Source organism: Salmo salar, chromosome ssa15 (assembly GCF_905237065.1).
Source record: "Salmo salar chromosome ssa15, Ssal_v3.1, whole genome shotgun sequence".
Classification (NCBI taxonomy): domain Eukaryota; kingdom Metazoa; phylum Chordata; class Actinopteri; order Salmoniformes; family Salmonidae; genus Salmo; species Salmo salar.
Window position 1 is genome coordinate 49,378,692 of NC_059456.1, and position 20,643 is coordinate 49,399,334.

The window sequence follows — 20,643 nt, forward strand, 5'->3', positions numbered from 1 at the left end:
GTAACATTGGAAACCTAAAACAAATATTTTTTCAAGGAAAGTTGTTATATTTGTTTTTATTTCTATTGTTTATGTTTAGCTCACATAATTTAATTCAAAAGTATGCATTAAGGTGTCTATAATAGAATAAATGTGAAAAAAATGAATGTAGACATTAATAAATGCATTTCTATAGCTTCCAAAATATTTTTTTTCTAATGGTGGGGGAGTGCCAAGATAGTGCCCTATCAGTCATCTAGTGTAAATAGAAATCATTGGGTTTGATGGACAACTTTGAAAGCCAATGGAATTCCTTCAGAAAGTACAACCCACAGAGAGTAACTAGAAAAGTGCTAGTTCCTCCAAAAGGAAGGGAGCCAGATTCAAACCCATGCTGACACTGGCATATGTGTGCTGGGGTCAGCGGCTGTAACCACTGGACCACACAGGCACTGAGGTATCAAGATTTTTTTTAAACATATTGTTTGTCTTAAACGTACAATAAAATAATTTATCTAAAAAAAACAGATTTCCCCTAATGAAAAATACATCTACCCCTACAAATATGTTCATTTATTATAATGCACATTGGAATTCTGTAGCCTGCATGTAGAAAGGCTACTTGAACTGACGCCTTGTGGACACGAAGCCTAAGTTATTGTATAGCCTACAAACACCAATTCCAGCTGCCCTCTGGCAGCGATTCTAAATATTCAATATTCATTCAAATCCTCCTGAGATGAAAGGGGTCAAATTAAGATCCGGCATCTGTATGGAGAATAGAGTGCCATTTGGGACGCAGTCAATGGCTGTTCCCAAACAGTGACTCTATTAATGCAATGTGTTGGACATCCTCGGCCTGCTCTACAGTGTGGCAGGCAGGGACGCATCAGAGATTTATTGACATTTTATTAGCCTCCCAGCCTCCATGTTACACCTAATGGGGAGCTCACTGTCTGGCTACTTTAATTTAGAGAGTGACTTTGCGGTTTGGAGATTTGCACGCTCCCTGTCTGGTGAGTAACGGGCTACGAATCTCACCGCTAACGTCAATGTGCACAAAGGGCAGACTGTCACACCCTGATCTGTTTCACCTGCTTTGTGATTGTCTCCACCCACCTTCAGGTGTCACCTGTTTTCATCATTAATCCCTAGGTACTTATTACTGTGTTCCCTGTTTGTCTGTTGCCAGTTCGTCTTGTTTTGTCAAGTCAACCAGCGTGTTATTTCTGTGCTCCTGCTTTTTCCTTTTCTCTGTTTTTGCTAGTCCTCACGGTTTTGACCCTTGACTGCCTTGACTCTGAACCATACTGCCTGACCATACTGCCTGCCACCCTGTACCTCCTGGACTCTGACCTTGTTATGATCTTTTGCCTACCCCTTGGATTATAATAAATATCAGAGACTCAAACCATCTGCATCTGGGTCTCACCCTGTGCCCTTTTACAGACAGCAAAAGCAGAAGATGACTGTGCTGGCTCTCTGGAGTCAAGCAGGCTAATGCTAATAGATGAAGAGTATCATTCAACTTGTAAAATCTCTGTTAATTATTTATGTAAGAGTATCGGCTAATGTGTGACGTGATGTCCACTTCTAAAGAGGCTACATAAAGGGCATAATCCATTTGGACATTGTTGATGCTTGTGCATGGAAAAGTACCCAGCGTTCTGTGAGACAGCTGTATGTGTGTGTTAGCCAGTTTTGCTAGGGAGTTTAGGGAGAGCTAAAAAGGTGTGCTGCACTGGGAACGAGAGACACTGCATCCTTGAGAGGGACATAGAGATTCATCGCTATGGCAACTGACTCTTGTCTCATCCAGGGCTCATTAAAACGATACTGCACAAAAACATAAACGCAACATGCAACAATTTCAAAGATTTTACTGAGTTACAGTTCGTATAAGGAAATCAGTCAATTGAAATCAATTCATTAGGCCCTAATCTATGGATTTCACATGAATGGGCACAGCTGGGGAGCCAGGCCAAGCCAATCAGAATTAGTTTTCCCCCACAAAAGGGCTTTATTACAGACAGAAATACTCCTCATTTTCATCAGCTGGCCGGGTGGCTGGTGTCAGACGATCAAACAAGTGAAGAAGCCGGATGTGGAGGTCCTGAGCTGGTGTGGTTACACGCGGTCTGTTGTTGTGCGGCTGGTTGGACGTACTACTGAATTCTCTAAAATGACGTTGGAGGCGGCTTATGGTAGAGAAAGGAATATTCAATTATTTGGCAACAGCTATGGTGGACATTCCTGCAGTCAGCATGCCAATTGCACACTCCTTCAAAACTTGAGACATTTGTGGCATTATGTTGTGTGACAAAAGTGCACATTTTAGAGTGGCCTTTTACTGTCCCCAGCACAAGGTGCACCTGTGTAATGATCATGCTGTTTAATTAGATTCTTGATATGCAACACCTGTCAGGTGGATGGATTATCTTGGCAAAGGAGAAATGCTCACTAGCAGGGATGTACAAAATATTGTGCACAAAATTGGAGAGGAAGAAGCTTTTTGTGTATATGGAACATTTCTGGAATCTTTTATTTCAGCAAATGAAACATGGGACCAACACTTTACATGTTGCGTTTATACTTTTGTTGAGTATTTGGCTTGGAATGCAGTTTGGGTTACAATGTGTTGAGCGACTGTAAAGAGGAAGAAAAATAATCTTAGATCCAAATATACATTCAGACCGACATAAAAATGGTTATGGTTACAGCAGTCACATCAAGAGGCTTGGATCCAAGTGAGTTCTAAGAGCGATGAATCTGGTTTCCACATGTAAATATCTGTGAAAAGTGGATTGCTAAACAGAATGGAAACAAAAATAACAAGCGGTCACGGTGAACATCAATTTCTATAAATCGTACATCCCGTTCATATGGATTTGAGGTCTGATAGGGGTGTTTAAGGGAAATAGATTTAGTGTACCCTTACTTTCTTTGATATATGAATTTGCTCGGAAAGGATTGTCTATTCAGCACTCAAGGCTCACTTAGGAAGAAAAGGGGAGAACTAGATTTACTTGATCCAAAACCGATAGTGTCAGGTGAACTATATTTTCATGGAGTCAGTAAATAAATCCAAGATCATTAGGCATTCTGTTTCTAGAATGTTTGTCAAACTCCTAGCTTTGTGCAGATGTCTTTAGAATACAGTAACTTCTGTGGAGTAATGCTTTGAAGATAAAAACATATCAGTGTTACTTTCCATACAATGATCTCCAAATGCTCCGATTGGCACGTTACAAAGGTTTTGATTTTCAGTGTAGGAATATTGTACATCCTTTAGGTGATTTCAGAATTGACCAATTAGCTCAGAGGTTATTCAGAGTAGACTATACATCACTGTATACTATTTTCTAGAGTCCGTTCAATATTTAAAGCTTCATCAGAAATGTTATAATGTTTACGTAAAATCAACAGAACTTATGCACACAATATTTCATATTTTTACCTTTGGCTGCAGTAAAATGAGCAACATAATACACATACTCAATTCTGTATTTGTCCCTTGTCTTTCAAAAGCATGGACAAGATGTCAATGCAATAATCATTCACTCCTCTGTATCAGCGTTGCCTTTCAGAGTGGTTATTGGCTGCTGTGGAGTTCTGAGCTTAGGTCACTCCCAAGTTTCTGAGCTTATGTTCAAATATCTTGTGCAGCAACTTCCTCCTGCTGGCAACACTTTATCATGGCTCCCACCACTCAGAAAGTGAAGGCGTACACCACTCCCACGACCACAATGTTCCCAATGGTGGCGGTGATGGCAATCCAAAGCCAGATGGCGTCGCGGGACATGGGCTCCCTCTCCGGCTGGTCATGGGCTGCCATGGAGGCGGCATGGACGCTGGCTGAGGAGTTGAAGAGGGAGTGGTCCGTGCTGTAGTCATCGTTGGGTGACGAGTCCATGAAGGCCCCCGCCATGACAGACTGAAAGAGAAAAGGAAGTCCATTAAACTCAAAGTGGGCAAAATATCTGAACTTTGCACAGCGGCATTTTATGTATAACCCGAAACACTCCTTCCCTATCAATATAGTCCAGTGGCCTAATCTCCTTCTCCCATTGGATATTCATTGAATATTCAGTTCATTTATCTCCTTTCCAATATTAAGTAAATCGTCTGAAAACATTTCTGCAATGGCTCTGATTCATTGTGAATGCGGAACCCTTATCTGGAAGGTGAAGCTATTCCAATAGGCCATTGTAGCAAATATTTAGATTATAGCAATCATTTAAAACTTTTTCACTGAAATGTATCTACAATAAAGCTATTGGATTGCCAATGGAATGCTTTCCAGCGATAGTATGGCACCTACATATTCCTACACTTACGCATACACATTCAGAACATATCTCAATACCTATCTACAGCAGGGAAGAGGATGGCAACTATGCTCAGAAAATAACACACAGAATATATGAGCTGTGTTTAGGTAGCCAAACCCCACAAATATGACAGTGGGACAAGAAAAGTGTTCTCCTTCACACAGTTGTATCCTATACAACACAGTCCGTAGTAGAGCATCACCCATAGCAGCAAATTACCAATCTGTCACGAGGTCCGTTCTCATTACAGTACAATGGTGAAAGACGTGTTATAATCTGATGAGGCTGCTACCTGTATCTTTGAAACCCTTCTGTGGAGATTAGTCTGTCACATATAAAGTAAATATTCAATATTGTTTCTCAAACATGTTCTTTTTTCATTTAAAGCTGTTTACCTATGCAAAGCTGACTGTCGCTGACTTTGTCTGGTAATGGAATACACACTTATGCACTTATGCATTTGTGGACTGGACATCAATTCCAATGTGTCACTCAGAGGTCGACTGCTTGATTGCTATTCAATGCTGTCAATACTTTCCATTTAATAAATACCTTACCAGGTAACTAAGACATAAGAGTGTTGTTTTATTGCATCTGCTAAACATCACTGTCATACACATGCACACTGACACATACTAAGACGCACAACAACTCCAAACACCTTTCCTCAAAGGGATAAGTCAGTGTGCCTATGAAGACAAACCGCTCTGTCCAAATGAGCGATGGCACTCCCACATGCTCATTTGTTCATGCATCGGATTACACACGTTTTTTCTCCAACTAGCCATTAAAGTGCTATGTTCAGGGTAATAGAGGTGCCTGTCACCACCATAACGGCTTTTTGAAATCGCTTTCTGGCTAGAACAAATGGATCTTGCATATTGGTTTCCCAGTGTAGACCTGTGCTAAATCACAGCTGAGACAATAATTAAGAGATCAACAAGATAGCAAGGTCTGGAGCCTCGGTACTGCCCTGGCTAGATGACCTGGATTTATTAACTAAATTCAGTTGATTTCTGCACTCATTTGCTCTTTGTCACTGTCACAATCCCTTTCTATGTAAATCCCCAAGAGTACAGTTAGTCTTTTTAGTCAGTGCTTTCTCCCCCTCACAATGTCTTGTGTTGCTCTGATGCTCGTTAGATTTTGTTAGGATACCCGCTGATCCTCACATAATGACAGTGAAAAGAAGTGAAAGACATCACAATTTATGTTCCTGTACGACCATCTGTTGTAGTATACTTAAGCAATAAGGCCCAAGGGGTATGGTATATGGCCAATATACCACGGATAAGGGTTGTTATTAATCACAATGCAAAGTGGAGTGCCTGGATACAGCCCTTACCCGTGGTATATTGGTCATATACCACAAACCCCCTGAGGTGCCTTATTGCTAATATAAACTGGTTACCAACGTAATTAGAACAGTAAAAATACATTTTTGTCATACCCGTGGTAAAGGGTCTGATATACCACGGCTGTCAGCTAATCAGCATTCAGGGCTCGAACCACCCAGTTTACAAAGTACAGTATGATAGCACAAAGAACACCGTACATCTGTCTGTTTTTTATCAGGGGAGGAATCAAAGCATTTCAAAAGAGCTTCCATAGGAGTGAACATCAACAGAGTACAAATCATATCCTCATATGAGTCTCAGCATAGTCCCTGTATATAAGTTGCTGTCTCCATCCCTACAGCCTGGACAGGAGCATATGTGTTAGAGAGCACTTTAGGATTCCCCTTTACAACACAACTGTCCGAAGCAGTCAACGTCTTTATGTTTCTACAGTCAGTTCTTCAAATAAGCCTCCATTCGGTTGTCAGTCATGGCACTCTCTGTTCACCAAATGATCTTCGGTCCTATAGCCAGAGGTTTCAGCATGAAGAAAAAGGATGTAACATTCTGTATTCTATTGCAAGTACAGACTAAATATCACAAAGCTTGCTGAACAGAACCACTGAATGAGCACTCACATGCCCACTTTGGACTTAGAGCATAGTAATGACACTGAGCACTTCCATCAACTGTAAATTATTCACCTGTGAAGTGCACTTTCTATTATTTCCCCTGGTATCCCAAAATAATCCATCTCTCATACAAATGGACTACTGAGACAATGGGTAGCAACAGTGACATTCTCCTCTCTTCTCCTAAACACACTGCAAATCTCATCCATTAATTACAGGCTACTGTGCACTCCTATGGTAATGTTCCAGGCCATTATCATGCTATTATTCACACAAACCAAGCAGGGAAAGCATGTGTTTACAGAAAATGCCCCATGTGTTTACAGAAAAAAATGAGTGTTCCCGTTAAGTAAGGCTATAATTACTGTAAAATAATGCTATTTTCAACAAGTTGAGAATACTACATGCTTTTGAAACGTCCACAGAGCATCAGTCACAACTACCTCTCTCATAGCCGCCTCTTATTCTCTCACGAAACAAAAAGGACCCGTCAATCAAAAGGTATACAAATGTCTAAAACTTGAGAAACCAATATGACATCCTCTCTAACAAAACATAAAGTGAAACACTTCAATCTAGTAAAAAAAAGAGGGTCATTGGATGGTTCATGGATGCACACGTATAGCAAGTTTGGCCCACGTATACGCATTGTCTTTTTTACGGACTTGAATATGGAGTCCAATACCTATAAACCCCTGCTTCACATCACAATACAACTCTGAGCTTTACCACTATTTTCCCATATAGACTTTGTTATCCTGTATGCTATTACAGACCAGACATTTAAATCTGCTATATCCTGACCTATGTACATTTATGGCTACGAACTCATTCCATGTCTCTCAGTGACTCTGTTACTACGGTAACATATTCTATGCAAATCAAGCAAAGGACACTTTGTCATCTTCAGGTACCGTAACAAGGACTACACTATTTCGAAATAGTTCACGACCTACCATTTAATTTGGAATATGTGTTGCAATTATTGGATTTCTGCCTCCACAATCCATAGCCAAGGTATTTTCATTCCCCGGTCACATCCAGCCTACCTCAACATAATGAGTGTGGCATGTCATTTATAGCATGGAAAGCAATGCTGGAACATGCAACCAATTTGACATCACAAAGTAATATCTGGCGAGTTACCATTTCTCAAGTCTGTCTGGTTGAGTGCTATCACACTACTGACGATGGAGAATCTTTGGCAAAACAGAATCAGCCAGCTATTTTAGCTTTTTTCTCTTGTTCCAAATCACTCAGGTCTGTAACAGTACTATGTGCCTGCCTTGGCCCAGCTCAGATCTGTAACAGTACTATGTGCCTGCCTTGGCCCAGCTCAGATCTGTAACAGTACTATGTGCCTGCCTGGGCCCAGCTCAGATCTGTAACAGTACTATGTGCCTGCCTGGGCCCAGCTCAGATCTGTAACAGTACTATGTGCCTGCCTGGGCCTAGCTCTTCTTTTATTCTATATTGGCTCTATAAGAATTACACAAGGCTGTACTAATCACTGGCCTTTCATTGCTGCATGCCCCTTTAATATTTTTTTTTTACCATGATTCCCTCTGGTCTCTCTTTAGACCTCCTCGCCATATTTCTATCTGCCCCTGGCTGAGAATGTCTTATGGGTGTCACACTTATCTTCGTCTTCTGACGATATTGAAAAGTCCTCGTCAGAAAAGGTAGACCAATACGCAGCGGAGGTCGTGTTCATCTTTGAATTTAATAAATCTCTAACGTGAACACGATACAAAAAACAATGATAGTGCAACAGTTTTACAGGCTACAAAACACGCAATGCAAAAACAATCTCCCACAAATAACAAACACACCCTAATATATGGGACTCTCAATCAAAGGCAGATAGACAACACCTGCCTTCAACTGAGAGTCCCAACCCCAATTAACCAAACATAGAAACAGACATACTAGACTAAACATAGAATACCTGAAAACCAAACAGTGCCCAAAAACCCCGGAATACTTAGACCAAATGCCCCTTCAACAAAACACACCACCCCGAACCACATAAAACGAATACCCTCTGCCACGTCCTGACCAAATTACAATACCAATTAACCTTATACTGGCCAGGACGTGACAATGGGCATGAAGGAAAATAGAAAATGTTAACAGTTTTTTTGAAAAGTGTAGACAATATCATTATATGCCACAATATTATCACGATATGACATGCTATCACGATACATCGCCCGGTAAAGGTTAAATAAAATAAAAAAATCGCCCGGTACCATTTTCATATTGAATTATCAATATTATTTTGGTGCACACCACTACTAATTTCCCCTAAAAGTGTGTATCTGGGCTCAGAGTGGGGCTAACCACATCCCTATAACAGCGGTGGCCAACCAGCAACCTGAACAAGACGTCCATCATTCAACCCCGACAAAAAGGACATAGGACTTTCCGCATGCTGCTGGCTCACCGCCTGGGTGAGTCTTCACTGTAGTATGCAGCCAGATGATGTGTTAATCATATAGAGGGGCATGGGATCTCAGAGATAGCATTAGCGCCGCTCTGGGGCTGGGCTTCATGTGATGTAACGCTATCCACTGGGCTACATTACAGGAAACAGGCTGCTTAGTGTGAGGACATTCACAGGTCATTTATCCATTTCTCCCCAGGCCACACAATGCCAGGAGGGAATAACAAAATGCCCTTACACACACCTACATGCATACACGCACACACGCAAACACACACACAAACAGGCCATTTATCCATTCATCCCCAGGCCACACAATAAAACAAGTGAGCAACAAAACGCCCACACACAACGGCACCTGCCCATTTTCTTTGAATAATAATCACATAAAGACTGTACATCAACAGTCTCGACAAGCTAATGAAAATGTGTTTGCTTCATTATGTACTTTACTGAGAAAATGTCTTCCAAAGAAATCTCTTGCTAGAAACTACAACATATGAGTTGGGTTTGGGAAGAAATAAACAATGTCATACCGGCGGCTGTGGCGGTCATGACATTTTGTTAGCTGGTGATTGTCAAGCAAATAACTGCCGGTTTCACGGTAATTGAGCGTTAATTAACAGAAACACAATTAGCATCTTCTGGCTTCCACCCATAGTCTACAAGCCACTGATGCAGACCTTTGGAACGTCTACTTTTTAAAAGTCTAATAAATCCATGTAATATAGCCTACAACATCAAAATATATCCATTATTTATATTAGACAGGTCTAAAGAAACATGATATGAAGAAAATGTAGTCTATTTCAGAAGAACAGAATAGCATACTCTGACTTGTCCTTATGTTAGGCCCTGATCTGGCTATGCCACATGGCTGTGGGCTACACTAGTTCATTTAGCTAACAATATTTGCTTAAAATTCTGTGACAATATTTTACATTATTTTATAGTATGAAGAATACAATTGAACATAGTTGAATAAAATAGAAAGGATATTTTCTCCAAAAGGTTTGAGGGAGTGCGCACATGCGGCTATTCTGTTTTGAGCGGATAACAAAGAAACAGGTCCTTATATGCTTAATTTAGAGTTATTTATGTAACTTTAGTTGTGATACAAATGTTGGGCTATATGTTTTAATTTTTAATACATTCTAAGGCTGCATGATGTGACTCTAATGATATGATATGCTTTGTTTCAGTCGCTCATTCACAATTGGACAAGCACTTGATAATGACTCGAATTTCCCGGCGGCATCCCTTTTGTGTGGCCGTAATGCTCCCTAAAAAAATATATGCCTTTTGCGGCAAGTGGCTGTTGTGCCCTTGGGCTGAATATAATAATTATAATTCCCTTCTCCCGGCTGCATGCTCCAAAGCACCTCTCATTCTCAAGGCTATCTCAGATTTTCTCAATTCTTATTAGACAATGCCTGTAAAGTGATCTGATTCTGCCTCCTCAACCCTCCTCTCCTCCCTTTCTGCATCCTTTGACTCTCTATGTCCCCCATCCTCCCTTCCTGCTCCGTGGCTTGACGACTCATTGCGAGCTCACAGAACAGTGCTCCGGGCAGCCGAGCGGAAATGGAGGGAAACTAGCCTCCTTGCGGACCTGGCATCTTTTCACTCCCTCCTCTCTACATTTTCCTCCTCTGTTTCTGCTGCTAAAGCCACTTTCTACCACTCTAACTTCCAAGCATCTGCCTCTAACCCTAGGAAGCTCTTTGCCACCTTCTCCTCCCTCCTGAATCCTCCTCCCCCTCCCCCCCCCTCCTCCCTCTCTGCGGATGACTTCGTCAACCATTTTGAAAAGAAGGTCGACGACATCCGGTCCTCGTTTGTTAAGTCAAATGACACCGCTGGTCCTGCTCACATTGCCCTACCCTATGCTTTGACCTCTTTCTCCCCTCTCTCTCCAGATGAAATCTTGCGTCTTGTGACGGCCGGCCGCCCAACAACCTGCCCGCTTGACCCTATCCCCTCTTCTCTTCTCCAGACCATTTCCGGAGACCTTCTCCCTTACCTCACCTCGCTCATCAACTCATCCTTGACCGCTGGCTACGTCCCTTCCGTCTTCAAGAGAGCGAGAGTTGCACCCCTTCTCAAGAAACCTACACTCGATCCCTCCGATGTCAACAACTACAGACCAGTATCCCTTCTTTCTTTTCTCTCCAAAACTCTTGAACGTACCGTCCTTGGCCAGCTCTCCTGCTATTTCTCTCAGAATGACCTTCTTGATCCAAATCAGTCAGGTTTCAAGGCTGGTCATTCAACTGAGACTGCTCTTCTCTGTGTCACGGAGGCTCTCCGCACTGCTAAAGCTAACTCTCTCTCCTCTGCTCTCATCCTTCTAGACCTATCTGCTGCCTTTGATACTGTGAACCATCAGATCCTCCTCTCCACCCTCTCCGAGTTGGGTATCTCCGGCGCGGCTCACTCTTGGATTGCGTCCTACCTGACAGGTCGCTCCTACCAGGTGGCGTGGCGAGAATCCATCTCCGCACCACGTGCTCTCACCACTGGTGTCCCCCAGGGCTCAGTTCTAGGCCCTCTCCTATTCTCGCTATACACCAAGTCACTTGGCTCTGTCATATCCTCACATGGTCTCTCCTATCATTGCTACACAGACGACACACAATTAATCTTCTCCTTTCCCCCTTCTGATAACCAGGTGGCGAATCGCATCTCTGCATGTCTGGCAGACATATCAGTGTGGATGATGGATCACCACCTCAAGCTGAACCTCGGCAAGACGGAGCTGCTCTTCCTCCCGGGGAAGGACTGCCCTTTCCAGGATCTCGCCATCATGGTGGACAACTCCATTGTGTCCTCCTCCCAGAGTGCTAAGAGCCTCGGCGTGACCCTGGACAACACCCTGTCGTTCTCCGCTAACATCAAGGCGGTGACCCGATCCTGTAGGTTCATGCTATACAACATTCGCAGAGTACGACCCTGCCTTACACAGGAAGCGGCGCAGGTCCTAATCCAGGCACTGCCTTACACAGTCATCTCCCGTCTGGATTACTGCAACTCCCTGTTGGCGGGGCTCCCTGCCTGTGCCATTAAACCCCTACAACTCATCCAGAACGCCGCAGCCCGTCTGGTGTTCCACCTTCCCAAGTTCTCTCACGTCACCCCGCTCCTCCGCACACTCCACTAGCTTCCAGTTGAAGCTCGCATCTGCTACAAGACCATGGTGCTTGCCTACGGAGCTGTGAGGGGAATGGCACCTCCATACCTTCAGGCTCTGATCAGGCCCTACACCCAAACAAGGGCACTGCGTTCATCCACCTCTGGCCTGCTGGCCCCCCTACCTCTGCGGAAGCACAGTTCCCGCTCAGCCCAGTCAAAACTGTTCGCTGCCCTGGCACCCCAATGGTGGAACAAGCTCCCTCACGACGCCAGGACAGCGGAGTCAATCACCACCTTCCGTAGACACCTGAAACCCCACCTCTTTAAGGAATACCTGGGATAGGATATAGTAATCCTTCTAACCCCCCAAAAAAAAAAAAATATATAGATGTACTATTGTAAAGTGGTTGTTCCACTGGATATCATAAGGTGAATGCACCAATTTATAAGTCGCTCTGGATAAGAGCGTCAGCTAAATGACGTAAATGTAAAATGTAAATGTAAATCTGGTCCTTCTCACAGTATCTCGGGCTTTCTCACAGGCTACAAGTGAAGACAGACACAACAGGGACGCAACTGCATATTGAAGATGTTGGAATAACTGTCCGCATTTGAGTAGGCCTAAACAAACAGCACAAGCACTAGCCTATGTCAATCTACTATACCCCATAGTACAAATGTTCACCCATTTTATTGGTCAACTTGTCCTTCTGTCTGAGAAAAAAATATTCCAAACATAGTTGATGTTCCAAAATGCAATCAATTAGCGCGAAAACACAATTCTCAAAAGTTACCGTAAATGCGATTATGCATGTAATGCTTATTATAGAGGCGCATTTTTATGGTGAAATTTTTCTTCCCCAAACTTGAAACTCACATGCCGTCTATGTATGCCAGTTCAGCTCTCCACTGGTTGTAAAGTTGATTTTCCCATGGTTAATTTTCATGCCAGCCAGTTAGGCTATACTCTTGTAAAAAGATGCCAATTTTAGCTTCCAATTTCCCTGAGAAGGGAGTGTTTTCAGTAAAGTGGCACTGAAGGAATTTGATAGCAGCCATAGCCCCTGTGGAAATAAGCATATCTGCCAGGACTTTCTGTAACAGACTGTGTATGTATTACTAGAGAGATACGTAGGGAGAAAAGATTTAACTGATTGTTATTCCTCAGATGTGGCGCATACCCAGCACATTTCACGTTTGAGTAGTTTTCTGCTTTGCATTTGAAATGTCATTGAATCATGACACCACAGACCTCAAGTTCAACTAGAACAACTATAGTCAACACATTACACACAGGAGTGAACAAGGACTGAACGTGGCCACCTTTTTGAATCATCTTGGTTGTGTCCCAAATCACACTCTATCTCCTATACAGTGAACTACTTTTGACCAGAGCCCTATGGGCCCTGGTCAAAAGTAGTGCACCATATAGGGAATAGGGTGCCATTTGGGATGGGCCCCTTCTCTGGGTTGGTACTGCTGCTACAATAGCAATTCACAGCGTTCCACAGTGCAGAGGGCTATAGGGTGATCCAGAGAACTCTCCTTACTGTACTCCTTGGCCCCCTTTTATCATACTGTTGATGATGAGTCACTGGGCATCTGATGCCTTCCAGTAAGTCTGAGTTGAACTCTATGACCAGTGTATAGACCAGGAGAAGGACTACTGTACGGGGCAATGGGTTTGTTCTCTACACCCTGAACTATGTTTGTTTGAGGCACTGGAAGTAATCCCTGCTATGGGGATGATGAGTTACACAGGATGTGGAAGCACTGTCCCTAGACCAGTTGCTTAACAGCATGGATTCTACTGTAGTATACCAGGGTAGAATGGGGACCTCTGACTCCGGCAAGACACCAGGTCAGACACAGGCTTTATGATGCAATATATAACCTTAGAAGGGCATCATTTAATGGTTCAGTAGTTACAACACAATTTAAAAAATGAAAAATATCGTCTTTAAACAAAAATGAACTTTTCTTCCACTTCATTAGGCCCGAATGTAAAAAAAAGCAATGTCTCAGTATCTGTGAATACATTAAATATGATGAATTATGATGTGAAACAATTTAGTCAATCAATAATGATTTTTCCCATTCAATAATAACTACAGACTACAAAAAAATCACATTGACAAATCCTCATCTCTGGGAAACATTGGACCAGCAACATTTCATTTAGCTTTACATACTAACTCATCAGGTTGAAAAAGATAACACAATACTGTATATGGAATATAAACTAGAGGTCGACCGATTGTGATTTTTCAAATCCGATACCGGTACCGATTATTGGGAGTCAAAAAAAAGCCGGTGCCGATTAATCGGCCAATTTTTTTATTTATTTATTTATTTGTAATAATGACAATTACAACAATACTGAATGAACACTTATTTCAAGTTAATATAATACATCAATACAATCAATTTAGCCTGAAATAAATAATGAAACATGTTCTATTTGGTTTAAATAATGCAAAAAAGTGTTGGAGAAGAAAGTAAAAGTGCATTATGTGCCATGTAAGAAAGCTAACGTTTAAGTTCCTTGCTCAGAACATGAGAACATATGAAAGCTGGTGGTTCCTTTTAACATGAGTCTTCAATATTCCCAGGTAAGAAGTTTTAGGTTGTAGTTATTATAGGAATTATAGGACTATTTCTCTCTATACGATTTGTATTTCATATACCTTTGACTATTGGATGTTCTTATTGGCACTTTAGTATTGCCAGTGTAACAGTATAGCTTCCGTCCCTCTCCTCGTTCCTACCTGGGCTCGAACCAGGAAAACATCGACAACAGCCACCCTCGAAGCAGCGTTACCCATGTAGAGGAAGGGGAACAACTACTCCAAGTCTCAGAGTGAGTGACGTTTGAAACGCTATTAGCGCGCACCCGGCTAGCCATTTCACATCAGTTACACCAGCCTAATTTTGGGAGTTGACAGGCTTTAAGTCATAAACAGCGCAATGCATTGCGAAGAGCTGCTGGCCAAACGCACTAAAGTGCTATTTTGAATGAACGCTTACGAGCCTGGTGCCTACCACCACTCAGTCAGACTGCTCTATCAAATCATAGACTTAATTATAACATAATAACACACAGAAACACGAGCCTTAGGTCATTAATATGGTCGAATCCGGAAACTATCACATTTATTCTTTCAGTGAAATACGGAACCATTCCGTATTTTACCTAACGGGTGGCATCCATAAGTCTAAATGTTCCTGTTACATTGCACAACCTCCAATGTTATGTCATAATTACGTAAAATTCTGGCAAATTAGTTCGCAACGAGCCAGGCGGCCCAAACTGTTGCATATACCCTGATTCTGCGTGCAAGGAACACAAGAGAACTGACACAATTTCACCTGGTTAATATTGACTGCTAACCTGGATTTCTTTTAGCTAATTATGCAGGTTTAAAAATATATACTTCTGTGTATTGATTTTAAGAAAGGCATTGATGTTTATGGTTACAGTCGTGCAACGATTGTGCTTTTTTTCCGCAAATGCGCTTTTGTTAAATCATCCCCCGTTTGGCGAAGTTGGCTGTCTTTGTTAAAAATAAATAGTCTTCACAGTTCGCAATGAGCCAGGCGGCCCAAACTGCTGCATATACCCCGACTCTGTTTGCAAGAGAAGTGACACATTTTCCCTAGTTAAAAGAAATTAATGTTAGCAGGCAATATTAAATAAATATGCAGGTTTAAAAATATATACTTGTATTGAGTTTAAGAAACGCATTGATGTTTATAGTTAGGTACACGTCGGAGCAAAGACAGTCCTTTTTCACGAATGCGCACCACATCGATTATATGCAACGCAGGATTGGCTAGATAAACTAGTAATATCATCAACCATGTGATTATGATTGATTGATTGTTTTTTTTCAGATAAGTTTAATGCTAGCTAGCAACTTACCTTGGCTTCTTACTGCATTCACGTAACAGGCAGGCTCCTTGTGGAGTGCAACGTAAAGCAGGTGGTTAGAGCGTTGGACTAGTTAACCAAAAGGTTGCATCCCCAAGCTGACAAGGTAAAAATCTCTCGTTCTGCCCCTGAACAAGGCAGTTAACCCACCGTTCCTAGGCCGTCATTGAAAATAAGAATGTGTTCTTAACTGATTTGCCTAGTTAAATAAAGGTCTAAAAAAAATCAAATAAAACATTTTTTTTTTAAATCGGCAAACCGGTGGCCAGAAATACCGATTACCGATTGTTATGAAAACTTGAAATCGGCCCTAATTAATCGGCCATTCCGATTAATCGGTCGACCTCTATTATAAACGCAGTAAATCACTGCACTCATCAAATATCGCAGATCCTTTGTACATCCCCGACCCAACTACCATATAATTACGTTCCCTTTGTGCGCTCCCTGGAGAATTCTTAATTTTATATATTTATATACGAGTCGTGACTCGTGAAAATGTATCAGTGCCCATTAATAACTCAAAATATGGTTGTTAGGATGGTTTTGCAATGGTTGTTGAATATTTTGTATTATCAGTTCATTTACTTTATATACATCTGGTAATGTTAATGGGGGTAAAATAGAACTACTGCCTGATGCACTGCTGTGCAAGTCAGGTAGAGAGGCATTTCCTTCTGCTTTGTAAGGCTAAATATGGACATGCTTGTTCATTCACAGCGCATTGCTATTAACAGGGAGTCGAAGAATGACGGATGACTAAACACGATGATCTAATGTATGACCACAGTCCTACTGATTAACTTGACCATGCCTGGAATAGGGGCCAAAATATATTTTAAGAAATGTTTAATTCGATTAAGTTTGGAAATAGGGCACCCTGCTTTGGATGCTTCCTTGTGAAGGCAGCTTGGAGAGAAAGGCCCCCTCTGTTTATCGGTAATGGCTCACAAACTCTATGGCATCCCACACAGCCATTTTCATTAGCACTCCAATTCCTTTCTCTACAGGGTAAACAACCTACGAGCGTTATGGGTGTACATCCTCATTTATTTACACGCGGAGGCATTGTGAGACCTGGATATCAGCATAATCACCCTCTCTACAGAATACACTGGAAAACCATGAAACGTGACACGTTTATAACATAAACATCAGTGTTTAAAACTTAAACATCAGGAATTTAGGTTTGCCAATAGACGGGTTAGCTAACAACGTCACGAAAATGATGTGTGCGCTTCCATGGGGCAGAAGTCATTGTGTTGTTGTGATTCTGGATGGCCAGATTGCTAGCAAAAATGACAAGAAACTGCCATGTAGGCAATGGTAAGTGGCTCGTTTCAGCTTGTTTCATCTTGTTCTTGATACTATGTCTTGTTTTGAGGTGTTTTTGATTCCAAGTCAATGCTAATATGGGAATAATTTGCTAGCTAGCTAGCCAACAACTGTAACGATGTATTTGAGAGACAACAAGTGCTCATTGTGCAATTTTATTTATGTTTTCAATAAACATTGGAGACTAAATATAACATCTATAAGTGTTCTAATCTTAAACACAGGTGTTTAGAATGCAAGATTAAACATGATAGTCCGCTTTTTCCAGTAAGTTTCTAACCAGAACAACTATATCTCCTAAGTGTTCAGATTTTAAACACTAGTGTTTACTTTCCCATCGTCCTGTTTAGAGTATATTTAGTCATTAGAAATGTATGACTTGCCATGCCTTTTACTCAGATCAGTGTTAGGACTACCATCAGACTGTTAAACAGCCATCACTAACACAGAGAGGTTGCTGCCTACAGTACATACAGACGTGAAATCATTGTCCACTTTAATACATTGATCACTAGTCACTTTAATAATGCCACTTTAGCAATGTTTACATATCTTGCATTACTCATCTCATATGTACATACTGTATTTTATACCATCTATTGCATCTTGCCTATGCTGCTCTGTCATTGCTCATCCATATATTTAAATGTATATATTCTTATTCCATCCCACTCATTCTGATTGCAGGTGTGATAAAAAATATTCAAATTCTTGGATATCCTTCCTCTGGCTGGATTGCAATAGGATTTTCAGACCACAATGCCGAGGATAGCTAGGCCATAACTAAAGGCCTCATGAAAAGTTTGACTTTGTAATGGGTTTACTTTTAATTTAAAAACATTCGCTTAGACAGTCACTTGGTGAAGGCTTCACTTGGTGAAAGCTCTGAGGCATGCATCAAAATTGCTAAGCAGTTTAATTCAAAGCAGTGTAACGATGCCTGTACCACTTTATCAGAAGTACATGATCAATGACGTCCGAAGCTTCATTTCGTAAAACAACCACCTGATTGGTTTGGTATTGGTTTCGGTAGAAGACAAAAAGGCTACTCTGCACACAATACACCGTGTGGGACGTCATCTATAATCATTTGGATGCTCTACATTCTTTTGACCAGCAGGTGCTACTAGTGTACACTGTGTTGATGAAAGCCTTAATTAATAAACCTATATTCGACACAATTGGCTGGAAAGAGTTCAATGCTTTAGGAAGCTTCATTTCCCCATCACTACTAACAAACACAGTAATGGGTGGGTTTCTCTCACATTCACTCAAAAGTCATTTATGGAAATATGAAAATATGGCTTTACATCCTACAGTGTTGAAATAACACCCCCAGTGTTTAGTGTTTAAAACCTAAATGCCTTATGCTGAATACACATGTTCATATGTTTAAAAAGTATAACAGCAAATAAACATGTTCTTGTGTTTACAATCAAAACATTGTGACAAGTTTTCATTGATAACCTAAATGCCTTGACGCATTTAAAAAGTTTTACAGAAAAGTGTTTAGTTATGTGTCTTAAACACTTGGTTTAACAGTGTATGGTGATCTCTTTTTGCCATAGCTCCAGTCACTCTGATTCAGATCATTATGGCGTGATCAGATATCCTTTCATGCACTGTGTCAGCAGTCTACTGAGAAGAAACAGTCATAATCCAAGAAAGATCTCACAACTGCTTAATCTTTTCTGTGCTTCATGTACACGCACAGGGCGCTTGTGCCCCACCCGTAGAGCTGTTGCCGTCCCGCAATATTTCACCCCATGTCTGTAAATTCACCCATTCAGAGAGAGCCAGCTAGCTCGAGCATGGCACATTACTACTGGAGAGCTGGGAGCCAGAAGCCATCATTCTCGCCCCGCTAATTACAGTACATGCACTCTGACACACCCCTGGGCTAAGCTGAGGAAAATTGTATCGCCGCCTGTAGCTTAGATCCAAAGACAAGCACTTGGTTGGTGTGATAAGGAGGATGGTGTCAAGGTCTGAAAGCAATTTTATCTGGTGACCAGTCGAGTGGGCCAAGAAGTGACAGACCACTTCCTGATCCTACTGTACACACACCCATAAAGCTAGTGGTGTAAAGTAGTTAAGTAAATAATACTTTCAAGTACTACTTAAGTAGTTTTTTGGAGAATCTGTACTTTACTATATATAATTTTGACAACTTTTACTTCACTACATTCCTACATTTTTTTAAACTTCTTACTCCATACATTTTCCCTGACAACCAAAAGTACTTGTGTCAAATTTAGCCTCTGGCCTGGCGGACTCACTAAACACAAGAGTGTGCCCCTGGTTATACATACATTTTAAAAACAAGAAAATGGTGCCGTCTGCTTTGCTTAATATAAGGAATTTTAAATGATATATACTTTTACTTTTCATACTTGTCACGGTTGTCGTCGGGAAAGGAGGACCAAAATGCAGCAGGATTGTGGATGCTCATCTTGAAGTTTATTTTAACTCAAAAGTGAACACCAAAATAATAAACACAACGAACTCACGATCAACAAAACAGTCTTGTCAGGCTCACACACGCTAAACAAGAAACAATCTCCCACAACTACAAACACAAACACACCCTAATATATAGGACTCTCAATCAAAGGCAAATAGACAACACCTGCCTTCAATTGAGAGTCCCTACCCCAATTAACTAAACATAGAAACAGATTCACTAGACTAAACATAGAAATACCTGGGAACACGCACCTCAGGGCTAGTGCGGGGAGCAGGAATAGGACATACCGGACTGGGCTGACGCGCTGGAAGCCAGGTGCGTGGTGCTGGTACTTGACGTGCCAGACTGGGGTTTCGCACTTCCGGGCTAGTGCGGGGAGCGGGAACAGGACGAGTTGGCACGCACCTCAGGACTAGTAACAAATGCTAACTCAGGTGATATCATTAGGACACGCTCTGTAGGGCGAATGTCGTGCCTAATACACCAACACAGTAGCTCTCTCATCCTTTTCTCCTCCAATTTTCCCATCAATTCCTTTATAGTCTCTGTTTCTCTCACCTCCAATTTTACCCCGACTAGCTCTGGTTCCATCCTCGGCTCCGCCGATCTGTCCGTGTGCCCCCCCCAAAATGTTTTTTATTGGGGCTGCCTCTCCGGTTTCCTCGCCAGTCGTGTACCCCGGTAGCGTTCCCGGTCCTCACCGAATTCCCCTTGCTCCTTACTCCGCTGCTTGGTCCATTTGTGGTGGGAGATTCTTTCACAGTTGTCGTCGGGAAAGGAGGACCAAAATGCAGCAGGATTGTGGATGCTCATCTTGAAGTTTATTTTAACTCAAAAGTGAACACCAAAATAATAAAACACAATGAACTCACGATCAACAAAACAGTCTTGTCAGGTTCACACACACTAAACAAGAAACAATCTCCCACAACTACAAACACACCCTAATATATAGGACTCTCAATCAAAGGCAAATAGACAACACCTGCCTTCAATTGAGAGTCCCTACCCCAATTAACTAAACATAGAAACAGATTCACTAGACTAAACATA

The 20,643-nt window shown here is 41.7% G+C and overlaps 1 protein-coding gene across 1 annotated transcript in view; it reads right to left on the reverse strand.

The window, feature by feature from the left end:
- Positions 1–2,496: 2,496 nt before the first annotated feature.
- Positions 2,497–20,643, reverse strand: part of LOC106571728 (uncharacterized protein C14orf132) — a 29,028-nt gene continuing 10,881 nt past the window's right edge. Inside the window, exon 2 of the mRNA XM_014145130.2 lies at positions 2,497–3,913. Coding sequence (XP_014000605.1) covers positions 3,689–3,913 — 225 coding nt within the window. The 3' untranslated portion in view covers positions 2,497–3,688. The remainder of the gene's footprint in view (positions 3,914–20,643) is intronic.